This window comes from Panthera onca, chromosome D3, assembly GCF_046562875.1.
Source record: "Panthera onca isolate mPanOnc1 chromosome D3, mPanOnc1 haplotype 2, whole genome shotgun sequence".
In the NCBI taxonomy this organism is placed as follows: domain Eukaryota; kingdom Metazoa; phylum Chordata; class Mammalia; order Carnivora; family Felidae; genus Panthera; species Panthera onca.
Genome location: NC_138350.1, coordinates 79096276 through 79116068, shown reverse-complemented (window position 1 = coordinate 79116068; position 19793 = coordinate 79096276). Strand labels below are relative to the sequence as shown.

The 19793-nt window shown below is 35.6% G+C and overlaps 1 protein-coding gene across 7 annotated transcripts in view; it reads right to left on the bottom strand.

Annotated features, from left to right (window-relative positions):
• RELCH (RAB11 binding and LisH domain, coiled-coil and HEAT repeat containing) overlaps positions 1-19793 on the bottom strand; it is a 114685-nt gene that overhangs the window by 73358 nt on the left and 21534 nt on the right. For 6 of the 7 annotated variants that reach the window (XM_078435167.2, XM_060614001.2, XM_060614002.2 and 3 more), the window contains exons 2-9: positions 16597-16686; positions 8431-8502; positions 8264-8319; positions 8049-8162; positions 5576-5779; positions 5379-5470; positions 4476-4760; positions 1041-1116 (exon numbers count right to left, since the gene is read on the bottom strand). In XM_078435167.2, the coding sequence (XP_078291293.1) occupies positions 1041-1116; positions 4476-4760; positions 5379-5470; positions 5576-5779; positions 8049-8162; positions 8264-8319; positions 8431-8502; positions 16597-16686 (989 nt within the window). The remainder of the gene's footprint in view (positions 1-1040; positions 1117-4475; positions 4761-5378; positions 5471-5575; positions 5780-8048; positions 8163-8263; positions 8320-8430; positions 8503-16596; positions 16687-19793) is intronic. The other variant, XM_060614005.2, reaches the window with a different exon arrangement.

The following is a 19793-nucleotide window of genomic DNA, read 5'->3' as shown; positions in this document are numbered from 1 at the left end:
ATGATGACAGTGTAGAACTTCCATGTGTGATCGTACCTGAAGTTCATGCTTTAGACCCTGCCACCTCTGCTCCAAATACACATCCAAAATTCCAACTTATGATGGCAATGATAATAACAAGAACATCACCATCGTCAACAATAACTGTGTTCCCAAACAGGATCAACATTTCCGTAAGCAAGAAATGGATGGAAAACACCAGTAAGAAGCAAGGGTGAATCCAAAGAGCCCCACTAGGCTGCAGTTCTGGGAACAAGTAGGGATAACATAGGACTGAGGCAGCCTCAATGATCTTTTTTTTTTTTTTTTTTTTATTCTTGAAAAGATGCCCACATTGCTACAATCTATGATTACAGTGATAGTTTATAGAACGAAGCTGCATGCAAGAGGAGGCCCGTGGAGGTTGACCCAGTCTTGCAGGGAGGATGGCCAGAGGCCAGAAATGCATCCAAACCAGCCTCTAGCTCTTTCACGTTCTCAATGACTTTGTGAAACAGAAGCCCGAGGGAGGTCAAGTGGGATCAACCACAAAACAACCAGAAAGGGAGAAGTGAGTATAAAGATAGAAAAAAATTTTCATGAAATACCCTCTCAAGACCAACCTCCCACAATTACAAAGCATTTGAGGAAAACTAATCTGAGAGCTAACAGACCCAGCAATTGAAGATAACCATTACTAATGAAGTAAAAAATAATGGAGTAATCTAAAAATAACTAAAATATAAACAATGTGTACCCTTACATTGGTTTTCTGAATTGTACCAAAGAGAGGCGTATTACCATATGTCAGTAGACATAACAAATTAAAAACAGACTACAAAAAGTCAATTTAATACTAAATAAACTTTAATCCAAAGAACAGAGAAATAATCAACTATCTTCCTTGAAAGTTTAAAATTTTAGGAACTATTCTTAGAGCATTATTTTAAAAAATAGATGGGTATTTGAAATAGTCTTATCACAGTTGCTTTTGGATGAGATACTGAGAAGAAAAACCAAGTGTTTTAATAAAGCTCCAAGACAAAAATGGTATAATTTACCTCTGATCCTAAACGACTATCTGCTGACATTCGACAAAAAGAAAGTAGAGCTTGGTGGAAAGCAGGAGACAATTTCCTAGAAGAAAAATTGGATGAAAAGGGGACAATACCAAATAGTTACCACTGGCATTTAGAAGGTAAGCTGCACATTATAACTCCCATTCCTGCATTAATCCTGCTCCTCAAATGCCGACTAGATTTTTCAGCCACCAATGACTTGAAGGACACTTCAGCGGAGAATTATACAGGGGAAAAAATTAGCAGTCACTGCTGATCTTAAAATTGTTTGATGTTATGTGAGTGAGCAGCCTGTAAATATCAATGGATCAAACCTGAAGGGTACAGCAGGTCAATGATTATAGAAAGAATTTGCAAAATCTGAAATGAGGACTTTTTTGTCTCCAATTCTCAGTGGTCCCAGAAAGGTAGATAGTGGATACAAGTTGCTGACAGGAATCAAAGTTTTGCGGCCCTATCTAATGATAAAATGATAAACCTCAGTGTTAGAAACCCACATAAAAGAGGGAAAAATTAAAATAAGTGAAGCAGAGGTTCAGTCAACATTCAAGGTATTTTGTAAATAAAGTATTTTTTTTTTGTAATTAACAACATTAACTTATTCGTGTTAAATAAATGAGGTTAAAACATTTATGTTTCTTTTTTTTTTTTATTTTTAAAAATTTTTTTTTTTCAACGTTTTTTATTTATTTTTGGGACAGAGAGAGACAGAGCATGAACGGGCGAGGGGCAGAGAGAGAGGGAGACACAGAATCGGAAACAGGCTCCAGGCTCCGAGCCATCAGCCCAGAGCCTGACGCGGGGCTCGAACTCACGGACCGCGAGATCGTGACCTGGCTGAAGTCGGACGCTTAACCGACTGCGCCACCCAGGCGCCCCAAAACATTTATGTTTCTAAAAAGACACTAGTTTCTATGTAGTAGTGTTCATAAAACATGACTGAGCTGTACTTCATGTGCTCAATCCACAAAGGGATAACACTAAAAGTTACAAAACGGAGCTTATTTAGTATACGCTACAAAGTGGCATTCAGTAATTTCTATGATGACAGTTACAGTAATGTACCAAATTTGAGTCTATTTGCTCATTTATGTTCCTTTTCCTGTATTCTTTCAGGAGACTCTCCATAATCCATTGAATTGCCCAAGCCGGAAACCACAAATCAGCCTTTATCTCTCCCTTTCTTTTAACCTCAAATCCAACCAAGCTTTTACCTTTTATCTAAAATTCTACCCGCTTCTTTCTAGTACAAGTCAGGCTCAATCGTTTCTTACCTGGATTCTTCCAACGGATGCTCTGTTGGTCTTCTTTCTACCAGTCTTGCTACCTTCCAATCACCTCTACCTCAGAGGACTCTCTAAAACTTAGATACCATCATGTCCCATGAGGTAAAATGGCTTATATGTCTTAGTCTCTGCTTAAACCTTACTAGCTTCTTCTTAGGTCCCCAAACGTGCGGTATTCTCCTCTCCTCCCTGAGAGGGAACACCCTTCCTCCTACCTCTTTGTCTGGTTAACTCCTACTTGGTTGTTAGGTCTCAGGTTAGACACTTCTTCCCTGAAACCTTTCCTGCTCTGATGACTAGCTTAGGTGCCCTGATTGTGTGTTCCCAAAGCAAGCTGCACTTCTCTTATATTACTATTTTTCATACTTTATTATGATTGTCTGATTGCTCATCTCTCACACTATAAGGTTTGTGACTGAAGGGATCACAGCATGTTTTGCCTTCCACTATATTCTTTGTTGATACCACCTGGCACATAGTTAGTTAAGGGCTAAAAAAATTAGTTGAACAAACTGAACGACCATCTTTCTCTAGGAAGTGGCTTTGGCATATCAAAAGAAACAAACGGAAGTACTCCTAAATACTAAAGAACTACTACAAATGCCATTATGGTTGCATATCATAACAGATTTTTATGACTCTATCTTACCCTACTAGAAAAAAAATGTACCTTGAGAACTGAGCCATATCTACTTCAACTCTGTAACCTCCCTTATACCTAAAGAAAAAGTATGGCTAGTGGGTATACAAAAGGTTGTGGCTCATCAGTGGAAAGATTTTCTTAAAAAAATAAAATACAAAAATCACATACTTCTTACTAACAATGAGTAAAGTCTAAAAGAAATCAGTCATGCTTTCCTATTATACCCCAATATTAGGTGTAATATCCATCTATTCAATAGGAAGAGGAGGGGCACCTAGGTGGCTCAGTTAGTTAAGCGTCAGACTCTTGGTTTCAGCTCTGGTCATGATCTCACGGTTCGTGAGTTCAAGCCCTGCACTGGGCTCTGTGCTAACAGTGCAGAGCCTGCTTGGGATTCTCTCTCTCTCTCTCTCTCTCTCTCTCTCTCTCTCTCAATCTCTCTCTGCCCCTCCCTGGCTTGCTTGCTCTCTCTCTCTCAAAAATAAATAAATAAACTATAAAAAAAAATAGGGAGAGGAAGCATGATTGTGTGGTTCAGAATACACCATAGGATATTTGTGAGGATTAAATAAATTAGGATACATAAAGAATTTAGAACTGTGCCTAAACTATAAAAAAGAGTATAGTAAATATTCTTTTCTTTAACGTTTTTGTTTGTTTGTTTGTTTGTTTTATTTTTGAGACAGAGAGAGACAGAGCATGAATGGGGGAGGGTCAGAGAGAGGGAGACACAGAATCTGAAACAGGTTCCAGGCTCTGAGCTGTCAGCACAGAGCCCGACGCGGGGCTCGAACTCACAGACCGTGACATCATGACCTGAGCTGAAGTCGGCCGCTTAACCGACTGAGCCACCCAGGCGCCCCGTAAATATTCTTTTCTTAAAATGACTTTTTCATATTACAACCTAAAAACATTTTTAATTATATTCTCTCCTCCACTGGAAAACCTGGATCGTAAAAGGGCAGGTGCCATTATTTTCTCATCAAAGTTCAATCACTGAGACCCAACAAAAATTAAATGAAACAAGAGGATATTAATAATACAATATTAGTAATGGGAGCAGACACAGGAGAAAGGACTAGGAGCAGAAACAATTCCCCTATTTACATAGGTAACTGTAACACCAACAGCTCATACTGAGTCTGTTAATGACTGGATAGAGAAAAGGTAAAAATCAACCACTACCAGTGCTTAAAGCACATAGAACATACACATTATTTTATGAGTTTAAGTACTTGGCTAAGATAGAAGCTACTCCATTTATGTTTTAATCCTCTTTAATATAATTTCACTTAGTAATGACTTTGTGATAGGTTTTTTTTGTTGTTGTTTGGTTTTTTTGAGACATGTACTTTGCTATGTGTTCATTTCATGACAAATGTAAAAACTCATACACGTGACCTGCAAAATAAACAATGAAGCTCCTCCAGTTTGGCAAGAAACAAAATACATGAAAGATGCACTTCAAGACACAGGATGCATACTAACCTATTGGGTTTATCAAAATGGACTGTGTTTTTACTTGATGGAGAAGAAGAGGGCATTTCTTCTCTTTCTCTCCTGGGGAGAGAACTTGGGAAATTCTCCTTAGGAATAGAGGAATCCACTTCATCTGATTTTGAGAGATGGATATCCTTGTCTTTTTCCTTGTCTGAACTATTTATAACTGGATTCTGTCCAGTGTCTTCAGAGTCTTTATGATCCAAAGAAGGCTGAACAGAGTCACAAACCACTGGGATGGCAAAGTGTTCATTTTTGAGGAAGTCCATTTCACTGTAGAAAGAAAGAGAAATTATCAGAGAACAAGTATATTTCTTAAAACTTTGGCAATAGCATAAACCTCGTAATAGATTTAATTCATTAAACATATAACATATTAATAGAAAATTGGTTGGCAACTGATTAATCTTTTCTGTACCATATACACGAATGCTTCATATACCTAAAAGTATAGCTACAAACTCAATGAAGCATAAAAATGGCCTTATAAACTCTGCTTTGAACTGGCACTTTTCTGTATTTGCAAAATGGGAAAAACTGCATCCAACCCACAGGATTACAAGAAGGATTAATGAGATAATCTGTGGGAAATATTTACAACATTAATGTGAGGGAGTTATTAATACTGACACAACTAATAAACACTATCTTATTCCTTCGTTCCAAGAGTTAATCAATTATATGATTACTACAATTACTTAATAACTTTTGCAGGGGGTGGGGGGAAGAAGACATTAAATATATAAAGCAATTAAAAGACATTTTTTTAGAAGTATCAGAATATGAAAAATTACGTCTTACAACTGAAATGTTATCTTATATATTTATATAACGTGCCAATTTCTTTTAAATCTTTAAGAGATTTTTTAGAAATGATGATTAAGTACTAACCTTTCAAGTCTTCTGATTTGCTCCATCAAAGACCATTTCTCACTATTTAATAAACTAATTTTATCTTCTAATTTCTGTACTAGCAAGGAGTTCTAAAATCAAAATGGGAGAAAAACAGAAACTCAAGATCTCATAGCATGCTTTGACACAGTTTAAAAACTTTTTGTGGACTTGACTAGTTAGTTAGTATTACTCACCTCTACAGTCTGAGGAGTTTCAAGGCTTGGAGGAAGGTTGCCTAAAACTGGTGTAAGAGCCTCTAATTCATCTTCTTCTACACCACTGGCCACATCCACAAGATCTTTCCCCGTCACCTGATGGTTTCCAAAATCTCGGTAGAGTTGCAGTAAGTCTGGAGGTTTTGGAATGTTTAATCCTACATCATCCCATAGTTCAAAATCCTAAAAGATAAATAATAACAACATTAAAAAAAAACTATGATGAAATTTTATCCTGCATTTTTGAGATTCATTTTATTCCTTACAGGCTAGTATCTTGAAAACCCAACATAATCATAATGTTGTTGTAAGGTCAAAGGGTGAGGTCCAAGTAGGTAAACAACACTGTTAACTTATTTTACATCTATCTTCCACTGTCTAATATTATTCTTGTAAGTTTCTCGATGTTCTAGGTAAACAGGTTTAACTGTTTGAGATGTCAAATTGTTGCACATTGTATGAAATCTTTTTACGAAATCTCTTAAAAACGTTAACTCTTTTAAATTGCGTTAATTTTCAACTTATAAAATATACTTAAATATTTGCATGAAATCATAGAACATGTCTACATGAAGAAAATCTTAGTTCATAAATTGTACCCATTATTTACAAGTAAACTCATTGATGGCATTAATTTTGTTCTTCCTTTATTATTCTAAACTACATAAATTTAGTGTAATCTCTGGTGGGTAAGCAAGCAATTTAATCTGCTTGCTTTCTTGTTATAGCTGTTTGAATCTAATTTATATTATTTTTCTTAAAAATTTTTTTTCTAAGTTTATTTATTTATTTTGAGAGAGAGAGAGTGTGCACAAGTGGGCTAGGGGCAGAGAGACAGAGGGAGAGAGAATTCCAAGCAGGCCTTGCAATATTAGCACAGCGCGACGCGCAGCTGGAACTCGTGAACCATGAGATCCTGACCTAAGCAGAGATCAAGAGTTGGATGCTTAATTGACTGAGCCACCCAGGTGCCCCTAATCTAATTTATATTATTAAAAATGCTTTCAACAATTTTCAGAATCCAAATAGCTCCTCTTTGGTTTGCTGTACATAAAGCATTCTCTTGAATTCAGTCTCACACAATTTTATTACTAAAGTACAAAAAGGCATAGCACCTCAAGCATTCTAAGGGCAAAGATTTTTTTGAAGAGCTTTATAAAATTCCAGAGTAATCAATCACATGCAAATATACTGTCCTATCATTCTTTCTCTAATACATCAAAATTTAGTACTAATTTGGTATCTTGTAACTTATTTATTTATAATTTATTTGGGAAACCTTCTTTGAGAAACTATGCCATATTCATCTGATTGTTCTAAATGTGATACTCATTCCTTTGAGACTTTATTTGAATAATGACAATAGCCATTATTGACGTTTAAATCTGAAGCAGATATAAGGCAGGTATTAAAAGTGGGGGCTCTGGAGAAATCAGACTCAAGTATGAAATTCCTGTCTCCATTTATTACTGTTATAAATTAACTGGAAACTTAAACATATCATCTGTAAAATGGGTATACTTACCTCTGAGGATTTTTGTAAGGATAAAATAAAATGTATATTAAGGTCTTAACACAGTGCTTGGCTTACAACAAGAACTAAACAAATTTAAGCTTTAAAAAAATTATTAAATGACTATTGCACATATGATTCAAATGTCCATTCATCCATCTATATTCAACAAACATTTACTGGATATCTACCAGGTGCTTAGAAAAAGGAATAAAATATTGTTGCCATTCAGGGGCTTTCACCATGCAAGAGTGAGGACATAAAGAAAGTATCATATGTACTATAATTAAAGAACTGTCAAGAATTGAGAGAGGAGAAAGTTTCTATCTTGAGGCAGAAGGAAAGATCTTGGAAAGGTGATGACCTGTGTGCACTCTCATGGAAAAGGTTTAGGTATTTACAAGGCACATGGCAACAAGGGGACAGGGGAACTAATTGTATTTCAGTGACAAGGGGAAAGAACGAACAAAAGCACAAAACTCCGAAGGAACCAGATATGCTGAGGGGGATGCCAGCCCTTCTGTTTGGCAAGATTATAATAAATAGGTGAAAGCTAATTTTGGTGAGGCAGGTGGAGGATAAGCTGAAACAAAAGTTGAGAGTGCTTTGGAGTTTAGAATTGATAAGGAAGGATTTAAAGTAGTAGGCAGGAGATGGCTGATGTGAAAACAGAGCTGTTCGGAAGGCGGAGATCTTAATAAGATGAAATGGATGTAGTGGGAGCAAGACAGTGACAAAGTGGAGTGTGGCAATGGGAGGATGACCAAAAGAATACCCGACTGTGTGGGTGCACAAGTGTCTGGTAACTAGCATTATAGAAGTTTACCGTATGACTTCTAGAAAACTAAAGAAACTAGGTAAAAAAGAAAGTAAGTACGTTGTAAGTGAAAAAGGAAACAAATCATTGTCCAAAAAAAAAAAAAAAAAAAGTAATTGTACCTGATCATCATTTTCATCTGAAAAGGTTATTGATGTAAGCTTGTAGTTATTCTTCAATAAAAATTCATTGACTAAGAAGTTTAGAGCTCTCTTTTCAAGAGGTTTGATTGGTTCCTACAGACAAAATAAAAGATACAATACTATAAGCGTCCTTCCATCAATACTTGTGCTACCATTTTATGTGGAAGATACTTTTAGGTCTGTCATTCACCCACCTGAATTTCAGGACTTGATTTGTAATTTTTTCGTTCCTGTAAAGGAACTTCATGTTCTGGTGGAAGAAAATATAAATAATACTTTACTACTTTACATTTGAAAATATCTCAGCTACTTCTACATCGTCAAAGTAGAAAAAGTCTCAAAAAAGTTTTATGTACACCACCTGCAGCCTTTGTCAGGTTGGCTCGGAGGGCCTGAATGGTCTCCTTGGCTTTCCGTAGTTCAAACTCCAGGACTGGACAGGGATTTGGAATAAACACACACAGGCATCCAACCAAGAAAGGGGAAACAAAAATAAAAAAATAAAAAGCAAGGATGGGTATGAAAAAAAAATACAATCTGTATTGAAAACAGAAAGCATGCAATCTTTATGAAATTTGTGAACGCATGCAGCAGAGTTGGTTTGCAAGCAAACTGGTGAATGTTTTCCATAGTTTTAGAATTCAGGGGGATTGTTGATCAAATGTTCTAGCTGTCTGACAAGGAATGGCTCTATTTAAAAATAAAATCTATGGCATACTCTCATTTAGGTAAATAAAAATAGTAGTCGTCTGGGTGCTTGTACTTCCCTCACTGGAGGTAAGAAAATGCAACGGAACGTTTTCAGGTGACATAGTTTAGGGGAAAAGACAAAAACTTAGATCAAGTCCAAGAAAATATACTTAAAAAAAAAGTTAAGGGTATTTTTAAATGCATTATATAGAATAATGTTATAAATCAATATACAGAAACATTAGTGACTATATCCCTTCATTAAGATATTGAAGAAATACGGTTTAAATATTTAACAAATGTTGTCATAGCTGTAAGTTTTTCTACCAGCAAATGTCTGTTTTCTACAAACAAGCATAGATATGTTAAACACATATCTCAAAAAATGTTCCTATGGGTTTTAGGTTTCATTTAAAGCCAAAGGGTGGAAACAGTTTGTCTTTCAATTTTTACTTAAGACCATTCTAAAGTTAATGTGTTAATTCTAAATGCAGAGTACCTAAGGATACTAAGTAAAATTAGGTAGGATTTCAAAGTTTCTGATAACTCTCCAAATAGATATCTCTTCATGTTAAGAGATACTAATGAAACTCAAAGATTTCTCTTGTTATTGATAAGATAAACATGAATCTGAGGAAACATTTTTAAAAGCTCTTTGAAATGTTTCATCATAAGCAAGATTTCACTATATGTGTCGTTACTGGGAACTGTCTTTAAAATACATAAATATTGCTCTGAAGAAAAAGCAAGCTTAACTGCGGGGGGAGAAGCCATTTCCATGAAGTAAAGCTCTGGGAAAATTAAGTGATCTTTGTCACAACTAGATATTTAAAAATTATAGTATTTAAATAGTTCTGCATAAAATCCAGCAAATTAAAAAATTTAAAGATGGCAAGTTTTTCCTGATTGGCTAATAAACAGAAAAAGAAGATGGCAATGAGATGCTCTCAGAGACAATACAGCTATAAAAATATATGGAAAAATTAGGATTCACTCAGTTTGCATATTTCCATTAAAAACTTAAGATGTAATTGAATCACATCTAGTACATGAAGGCCAATTATTTTGATGCACAGAACTTCACTGCAGCAACATGAAAGCACAACTAAAAGTCAGATGACATGTATGTTACTTCTTTTTTGGTAGTTAGCAATGCTGATCTGCAAACATTTCTGTGCAACAAAGTTAAAACATTTTTCCTAAAACTTACACTTCTGGAAACAGAGTTTGTGTTTAAAATCCGACTGCACACTTTCAGTGTGTAAGTACAAAACAGGTTTAATTTCAAAGCTCTAGGTAACTGATTTGGATCTAAAAATACTTAACTATGCCTTAAGTAAAATCAGTATATGTATTATGCTTTCAGTATCACTTACAATTTACTAAGACATATTACAGAACAATTGCAGATCAGAAATGCCTGCACCAGAATGATAGAAATATGAAAAAAATAAATTAAAAAAAAAGGTTAAAACACAAACTGTGAAAAACTCAAATTCAATTGGTGAAAAGTTTAGGTGACTAAGAGCAAAACATTGAATGATCAAGGCACAGAAAGCCAGAAAAACCCATGTCAGACGGCAAGAATTTATATTTTTATGCACATCTACAAATACATTGCCAAATGTCACTAAAAGTTACCAATGCTTTGAAAAGATAGTGCTTATCAAAATGAATTCACTCTGCTGCATGTTTCTTAATATACAATATAGACTTTGAAAGACAAAGGCATATATATTTGAAGCTATAGGACATTTCTATAAAGGCACAGTATGATCAAGTAATTGCAGTTACATGAGAAAGTTTCACAAGAAAGTCTAAATAGTTATATTTACACATACACGAATTTGTCTCTTCTTTATTAAAAAACACTGGATTAAAGCTTAAAATTAAATATTCTATAAAGAGATAAATTGTACCAAAAGAGATACATTGTACCAAATAACCTCCAAGTATTTTTCACATATTTTAATTCTTCATAAAAATGTTTGAGGATGTTTATGTTTGTAAACAAACAAACAAACAAACAACAACAAGAACAACAGAAAAACACTGTAGGAACCAACTACCAACCTGCTCACTCCACTATCTCAAATCCTCTACGAGTAGCCTAACCCTACTGAAGGCAACTTTATTGGAACTAAAGTAGTAAGTGCAAAGGTATAGGTATATTCTAATATTACATATTACAATCTTACCAAAATAATTAATGATTGCCAGTATAAACAACTCTAGAGTGGTTGTAACTGCTCTTTACCAACGAGGGTTGGAGTACCGGTATTCTACCAGAGGTATCTGAGTGCTGCAAGATCATGTTCTCATGACTTTACATAAAGGTAAAATGTTAAATTTCAAAGCAGAAAAAAAAAAAAAATCAATCCTTTGTGGCCCAATCAATGTATCACTATGTATCACAAATATATTGAAATATTTGCTAGTCTAGGATATTTTGGCACAGAACTCAAAATATTAATTTAGAAAATTTTTTCCATAACTCTGATATAACTCTGATCAGAGTCAAGTATTTCTTCATTCCTGTTCCTGTTCATTGTTGAAGAGTCCCAATCAACAGGGCTGAGCCAAGATCCTTGCCATGGTAGACATGAAACAGTCTTCTTTCAAGTCAGAATTTCCTGGTTTATTTTTTTTTTCAAAGAGATTTGACTTCATAATAAAATACCACTTCCCCCTTTTTTTTAATGTTTATTTATTTTTGAGAGAGAGCATGAACAAGCCGGGGGTGGGGGGGCAGAAGGAGAGGGAGAGAGAGAATCCCAAGCAGGCTCCATGGTATCAACACAAAGCCGGACATGGGGCTCAAACCCACGAACCGTGAGATCATGACATGTGCCAAAGTTGGACGCTCAACTGACTGAGCCAGGTACCACAACTATTTCCCCATTTTTATTACTTATTTTATTATCCCAGGAACAGTTCTAAGAAATAGGAAAATTCTTTTAAGAATATGAGTTAAAATACAAATCTATTCCTAAAATGATACAAAAATCGTAAGGCAGTACCATCACTACCCCTCCGGGGTTTAGAGAATTCTCCCTGCCTATTATAAACGTCAGAAAGGAATACTACTTACTGTTAGACAAGACTAGTAGATAGTGAAAAATAAATGAATGGAAGCAAGACGCAATCTCCATAGTTTATAAACATTTAATTTTCTGTTCATCCTAGTGAGAACCTGCTCAGGTTCTCTCATAGAATCCTCTGTCACTCATCCCAAAGCTGATGTTTTTCAGGGTACTATCTTTGGTCCTTTTCTTACCCTACATACCCCACTGGATTGATATTTACTCTTATGGTTTTAACTGTGACAACTACTCTGAAGATTCAAAAATCTTTAAACCTTTTCCCAAAGACACAGTCCTACCTAATTATCTCGAGGACATGCCCACCTGAATGTCTCACAGGTTTTGAATTTGATTCTATCTAAATGAATTTCATCCTCCTCTCAAATCTGCTCTCCTTCTTCCTCCTGCAGCCTCTCTCCATTAATGGCACCACTATCTATCCAGATGCCCAAACAGGAAACCTGGAGATTACTCTTCACTTATCCCCTGTGCTTACTCAGTCCACATTTATTAAATGTCCAAGCCATATTAATTCCAACCCTTGAATAGCCCTTTAAAAAGCTATTCACCTCAATTATCTCTGCAATTGTCCTAGTTCAGACCTTTATGACTTATCATATAAATTACAACACCCTAGGGGTGCCCAGGCGGCTCAGGTCAGTTCAGCATCTAACTCTTGATTTCGGCTCAGGTCATGATCTCACAGTTGGGAGATCAAGTCCCATGTCGGGCTCCATGCTCATCGTATAGCATACTCGGGATTCTCTCTCTCTGCCCCTCCCCAGCTCATTCTTCCCTCTCTCTCAAGTAAATAAACTTAAAAAAAATCATAACACCCTATAACCATATTAAAAGCTTGTTGCCTTTAAAGCCTTGTTGGAGCATCTATCCCATTTCAAATCACGCAAAATCATAAAGATTTAAGTAAGGCTCAAAATAAGAAAAACAAAATGTATTACTAATAGGAAGTATAGATATCTGTACCACGAGAGAAATACATAAGAAAAGAGACAAATGGGCTTATTTAATCTGGTAAATCTGGATATGTATTCTGCAGGCCAAGAGTTAAGGGATGAGAGGGCTATTGATGCTCCTTCTTCGTCAGGGAACAGGCCAGGTTATTTCCCAGGCAAAAATCAGATCATTTTAGAATGTATACTAGATTATGTAAGCTTTGTAAAGGCTTCAAATGTCTACTTTGTTGGTTATTGTTAACAGAACAGCATAATACCTTGAGTAAGCACTCCACAAATATTAGTTGAATGAATGGATATTCAGAGAATTCTGATGCTAAAAGACAAATCATGTGAAACTGAGACAGGGTTATCCGTGGTTCCAAAATTAACAAGGTCCTTACCACATTCTCTAAAGTACTGAATATTTATTTATATTACAGATACGGACATTTTCAGGACCAATTCCTTGACAGCAGAAACTTTATTTCATGCTTCTATATCTAGTGCCTAACACATAGCAGATGCTTAGAATGTCTAAAATAAACTTTAAAATGGCAGTCTCAACATTTAAAATAGACATGTCCCTTGCTATCTTTAAGAAAACTTGAAAAGTTAAGGGGTGAACTGTATACGTACTAACACTATATTTCTTTAATAACATACAGAACACTAAGGTTAATAAGCTCATTTTGGTTTGGTGTCTACTACTTTTTAAATCATTTTTATGTGAAAATTTACACTTCTAAATTCAGAAATGGAAAATATTTAAAATAAAAAGCTTTTTAAAAATTTACTTCTTTTAAAAGAAAATGGCTATGTTGAAATCATCTTGTATGGGAAAGACATGATTCTGCTATCCATATGAATGTACAGATGGGTTAAAGTGACAGGCTGATAATAAAAGATATATCGTGGGCTCTGGAATAAAAACTTATGTCCTGATCCCTTATCATACAGAGGCTACTGGGCAAATCTGTTAATCGTGATGAGCCTCAGTTTTCTGATCTATAAAATAAGGATATCATGACCTATTCTTCAGGACTGTTAACAAGCTTAAATAAATAAAATATTTTACACAAAGCACTCCAGCACAGTGCCTGGCACAGAGCAGACGCTCAAGAAACATTAGTTCATTTTGAGATGTCTTCCTCTTTGAAGAAAACCTATACAGACTTGAAAAAATAACCAGATTTTTAAACTTAGGAAAAGGATGGTAAGAATGATGCTGAAAATGAACTCAAATTGATACCTGTGTCACCTATAAACTCCTTCTGCCCAAGATGAGTATAGAAAAATTTAATAAAGACATTTCTGTTCTTTCTTAGTGAGGTTTACATGGGATCCAGTCACAGATGACAGAATCTTTTCTGGATTATTGGTCTTTTGATAAGCTTTTTAGTTACTACCAATGATTAGCAAAGAGTCAAAAATCTTTTTGAAAATGGGAACTGTGATTAGTTGAAACTTTTTCATAAAGTGTCACCCACATATGACATACTAGGTTCAATAATAGGTAATGGTACAAAAGCTAGGTCTAAATGCTACTCTCTTGTAACACATGTTTTCCTTCCCTTTTCCAATGAAGATGAAAGATAGCATTTATTTCCATATTAGCACTGTATAATGATCAAAAATTACCTTATCTCCCCAAACCTAGACACAGAGTATAATCTTTAGATTAAAACTACAAGGTCAAAACCACCATGTATTTACAACATTTCATTCTTAGTTATGTTTGGTTATATAACATTTTGCTTTTACATCAATGTTTCCCCTAAACAGAAACACTAAAATACCTAAATAATGAGAATAATGATGAACCCCTTAAATCTGACTAAATCTAAAATTTAGGTTTTCGAAATTAAAGGAAATAAGATAATTATGTGATCAATTTTGGGGTAGGAGTTACTTTCTAATTACATAACCATTTGAACAATAACACAATGTACAAAACCAGATATATTTGATTAGTCTAATAAATTACCATGTATTTAATATTTAATATATAACAGAAAATATCTAACATCTAACATATACTATATAATTATACAACACAATACTTAACAAATAATAAAATAAGTAAGATAAATTAGTCCCCAAAGTATTCAAATAATTTCCATTTAATCTGCTAATTTTAAGATATTACTGATGTGATTTATTGTTTTGATACAACAGTCAATAAATAATGCTTGTGACTAAATCATGATTTCACATAGGGAGCCACATTAAACTCTTCCAGTGACTTCCCCCATTCAATTGATATTGCTACTATTTACACTGCTGAATCCTCTTAGCTTCTGCTAAACTGAAAACAGTTTCATCTGTTTTGTTTCCTAAGACAACATACAATATCATCTGAGATTTAAAATTATTCATTATTTCTATTCTTGAGCAATGAATGAAAATCATATATTGAAATGTCATTTTTAATTAGGTCAAACCTCATTCTTCCTGCTAAGAGGTAGTGTATTGGACAGTCAGTGTGGGCTCTGTTGCTGGGCTATCTGCATTTAAGTTCTAGCCCTGCCACTTAAGTCTTATATAATCCCTCTGAGTGTCTTCAGTTTACTGGGGAGGAGAGGATGATGACAACCCTGTAAAGTCAATGAGTTAATACACATTTAGAACAGTGATTAGAATAGAGCAAGTGCTACATAAAAATTGGCACTCACTTTTATTCATAATGACCGTGAAAGGTAAACATTTGGTAGATCGTAATAAACTTCTCACAGTAAATGGAAGAAAAATTCAACAGAGTTGGTCTAGAAAGGAACCCTCATTGTGGGTATTCCCTGACATTATGGATATTCCCTGATCCCATACTGCCCCCATGGGCTCCATCTGTCCCATGTGGCATCCCTCTTGTACCAGGAGGGTTCACCATTCTGGTGGAGAGCAAAATACCTAACTGATATCTGTCTGCTTTCCCCATCTAAGAACCAATGTTCTACGAAAACTACAATTCCTATAAAGCACTCAAGAATGACTTCAATTACAGATAGCCACAGCTTTGAGGCACCTGACAGGTACCAGCTATTTGGACGCTAAAGGAGCCAAGCCTGCTACATTGGTAATTTTCTGGGTGGACCCTGACCAGCATCCTACTGGCTTCATTAGATGAGGGCAGAACACAGTGAGTACAAATTAGTCTTCTGAAGTTCTTACAGATACAATGGTGCTGCCTAGAAGGCAGAACTGATGGGAAGGTGGAGATGGGAAGGAGATTGGTATGAATAACCAAGCATTTAGAAAGAGTGTTGGTCTTCTTATTGGAATAAACAATGTCCTGGAGGCCTCTGCTGTGCCACATATTAACCCTTTATTTTCTGGCACAGAGGAAGGTCAAGGGAAATTTCTGGAGGGATGCTGTGAAGACTAAGGAGCATTTACACGTCTCAAGACAAAGTTTTATTGGCCAACCAGCACGGAAGTATTTCAACCAATTTTCACAGTCAGTAGTGTTGTGTTGATATATAACACCTAAATATCAGCTCTGGTTTGGAAGATCAAAGGAAACGGTTTTACACCAGTTAGAGAAGTACATGGTTGTCAACTGTTGCCCATAAACAGAACTAAGCAAATTTTAGGTATGCATAACCAGAAATGCACAGCAAGACTGGGAGAGGAAGCTGGGGATTAGGATGTTCCCTATAGCCAATAAATCAGTGACATAACTTTGGTATTACCTTTTATAATTATATTCATATACCAAACTGTAGAAGGAAGAGAATTCCTCAAGTCATTTTATTATTTCTTGAATGTGAAAGAATCCAAATCTGTCTTTACAATGTTACTCACCTGCCACTCTTTCATCTGTTTCCCTGTTCCCATCATCTGAGTATCTTGCAAAGTCTAAAGAATCAAGAGTACTGATGCTCCCAGCTCGATCTGTAATAATGAGAAAAATAAAAGAAATTTATTTTTATTTAATTGTCAAGATAAAACACTAGAAATCACTTACCTATGATTATTATCAGTTAATAAAACTATGATTCTAAATTCTACTAAAACAGGGACACCTGGGTGGCTCAGTTGGTTGAGCATCCAACTCCTGATTTCGGCTAGGGCCATGGGATCAAGCCCCATGTCAAGCTTCACATGTGGAGCTTAAAGTCAATCTCTCTCTCTCTCTCTCTCTCTCTCTCTCTCTCTCTCTCTCTCTCTTTATCTCTCTCTCCCTCCCTGCCCCTTGCTCCTACTACTGCTCTCTCTCTCTAAAATAAATAAATAAATTTTACTGAAACAATAAACTAAGGTAAAAGTGCTCACACCAATTAAACTATTTTCTTTTTAAGTTTATTTATTTATTTTGAGAGAGAGCACACCATGAAGGGAGGGGCAGAGAAAGGGTGAGACAGAATCCCAACCAGGCTCGACACTCAGTGTGGTACCCCTCAATTAAACTACTTTAAAATAACAAAAGTTTCCCTGCTCCCAACTCTGGCTAACTCCTTAACAATGTGCACACAGGCAGATTGCAACCAGTCCTGTTAAAGACAAAAAACAAAACAAAACAAAACAAGACAAAACTGAAATGAAATTTGAGCTACTGTCTGAGAGTTTGCAGACTGAATTCTAGAAAATAATTTCCAATGAAAAAAACAACACTTTTTGAAAAAATATAACAACATAGCACACATTTGTCCACCATACAGTCCAAAACTACTTCATACACAAGAACCAGTAAAATGTGCCCCAGTCTCAAGACTAAACACAATCAATGAGGACCAACCCGAAGATAATCCAGATATTGGAGTTAATAGACTAAGATTTAAAAATACCTACTAAAACTATGTTCAGTGAAGTAGAAGAATATGTGCATACAATGAAAAAAAAAGGAGAAGTCTTAGCAGAAAAACAGAGAATATCAAAAATACCTATGGAAATCCGAATATAGGAAATTATCTGAAATTTAAAATCCTCTAAACAGTTTAATAACAAAATGGAAATAACTGAGGAAGGAGTCAATGACCTTCAAGATAGATGAATAGACATTATACAATCTTAAGAACAGAGAGGAAAAAAAAGATTAAAAGAAATTAAGAGCTCAGGGACCTATGGGAAAATAATGAAAGATCTGATAAATGTGAAACTGGGGTCAACAATAGGTAAGACAAGAGATGGGACAGATACAAATTCAAAAAGCTGAAAAAACACTAATGAAGTTAAAGAGAACAGAAATTAGGCACATCATAATCAAACTGCTGAAAACAAAAAATAAAGAAGAGAAGATATTAAAGGCAGCCAGAGAAAAATATTATTTTACATATAGGGGAACAGCAGTTTGAATGACTGCTGATTCCTCATAAAAACCCCATGACACCAAAGATATCCAGATTGAAAAGGAAGAAGTACAACTATTTCTATTTTAAATATAAAAAAACTATGGAACCCACTAAAAGATAATTAGACCTAAGAAGTAAGTTTCTAAAAGTTGCAGAACATAAGATCAACACACAAAATTCAAATTTTTAGATACTAGCAATGAACAATCCTAAGGCAAAAAAAATATATATATATATTTTTAAATTTCATTTCCGGGATGCCTGGGTGGCTTAATTGGTTAAGTGTTCAACTTAGGCTCAGGTCATGATCTTGCTGTTCATGAGTTCAAGCCCTGCATTGGGCTCTGTGCTGACAGCTCAGAGTCTGGAGCCTGCTTTGGATTTTGTGTCTCCCTCTCTTTCTCCCTTCCCCTTCTCATACTCTGTCTTTCTCTCTGTCTCAAAAATAAATAAACATGAAAAAAATTAAAAAAAAAAATCCATTTCCAATAACATACAAAAGAATAAAATACTTAAGAAAGACACCCCAAGCTCAGAGATGAGAAGATCCATCCATGTTAGGGCAGCAAAAATCCTTAATACACAGATTCAATGGAAACCTTGCAATCCCTATTTAAAAAAAATCTTTGCTGAGGGGCGCCTGGGTGGCTCAGTCGGTGAAGCGTCCGACTTCGGCTCAGGTCATGATCTCGCGGTCCGTGAGTTCGAGCCCCATGTCGGGCTCTGTGCTGACAGCTCAGAGCCTGGAGCCTGTTTCAGATTCTTTGTCTCCCTCTCTCTCTGACCCTCCCTTGTTCATGCTCTGTCTCTCCCTGTCTCAAAAATAAATAAAACGTTAAAAAAAAAATTAAAAAAAAAAAACTTTGCTGACTTTTCCCCCCTTCTTTTGCAAATATTGAGAAATTAATCCTAGAAAAAGCAATCTTTTTTTTTAATGTTTATTTTTGAGAGAGAGAGAGAGAGAGAGCGAGCGCAACAGTGGGAAGAGGCAGAGAGAAAGGGAGACCAAGATTTTGACGCAGGCTCCCTGCCACCTGCACAAATCTGGATGCAGGGCTCGAAACCCATGAACTGTGAGATCATGACCTGAGCAGAAGTCAGATGTTCAACTGACTGAGCCACTCAGGCAAATCGCAATCTTTTTTTAAAAAAAAAGTTTATTCATTTGAGTAATCTCTACACCCGATGTGGGGCTTGAACTCACGACCCCAAGATCAAGAGCTGCATGCTCTTCCGACTCAGCCAGCCAGGCACCCTCAAAGCTGAAGCAATCTTGTAAAAGAATAAGGTATACAAAAGGCTAATGGGTACACTGAAGGATGCTCAACACCATTTGTCATTAGGGAAATGAAAATCAAACCACAATGAATTACCATTTCAAACCCACGAGATGCCTATAATCAAGCAGACAATGCTAACATGTATTTCAGAGGATGTGGAGAAAGCAGAAACTGCATACATTGCTGGCTGGAATGTAAAATGGCTCCACAATTTTGGAAAAGTTTGGTAGTTCCTCAACATAGAATTCTCATATGGTATACACCCTAGGTATATACCCAAGAGAAATGGAAACCTACATTGACACAAAAGCTTGTTCATGAGTGTTCACTCACAATATTATTCACAATGACAACAAAACACAAATGAATCAAATGTCCATCAAGTGATGAATGGATAAATAAAATGTGGTATACCCATAAAATGGAGTAT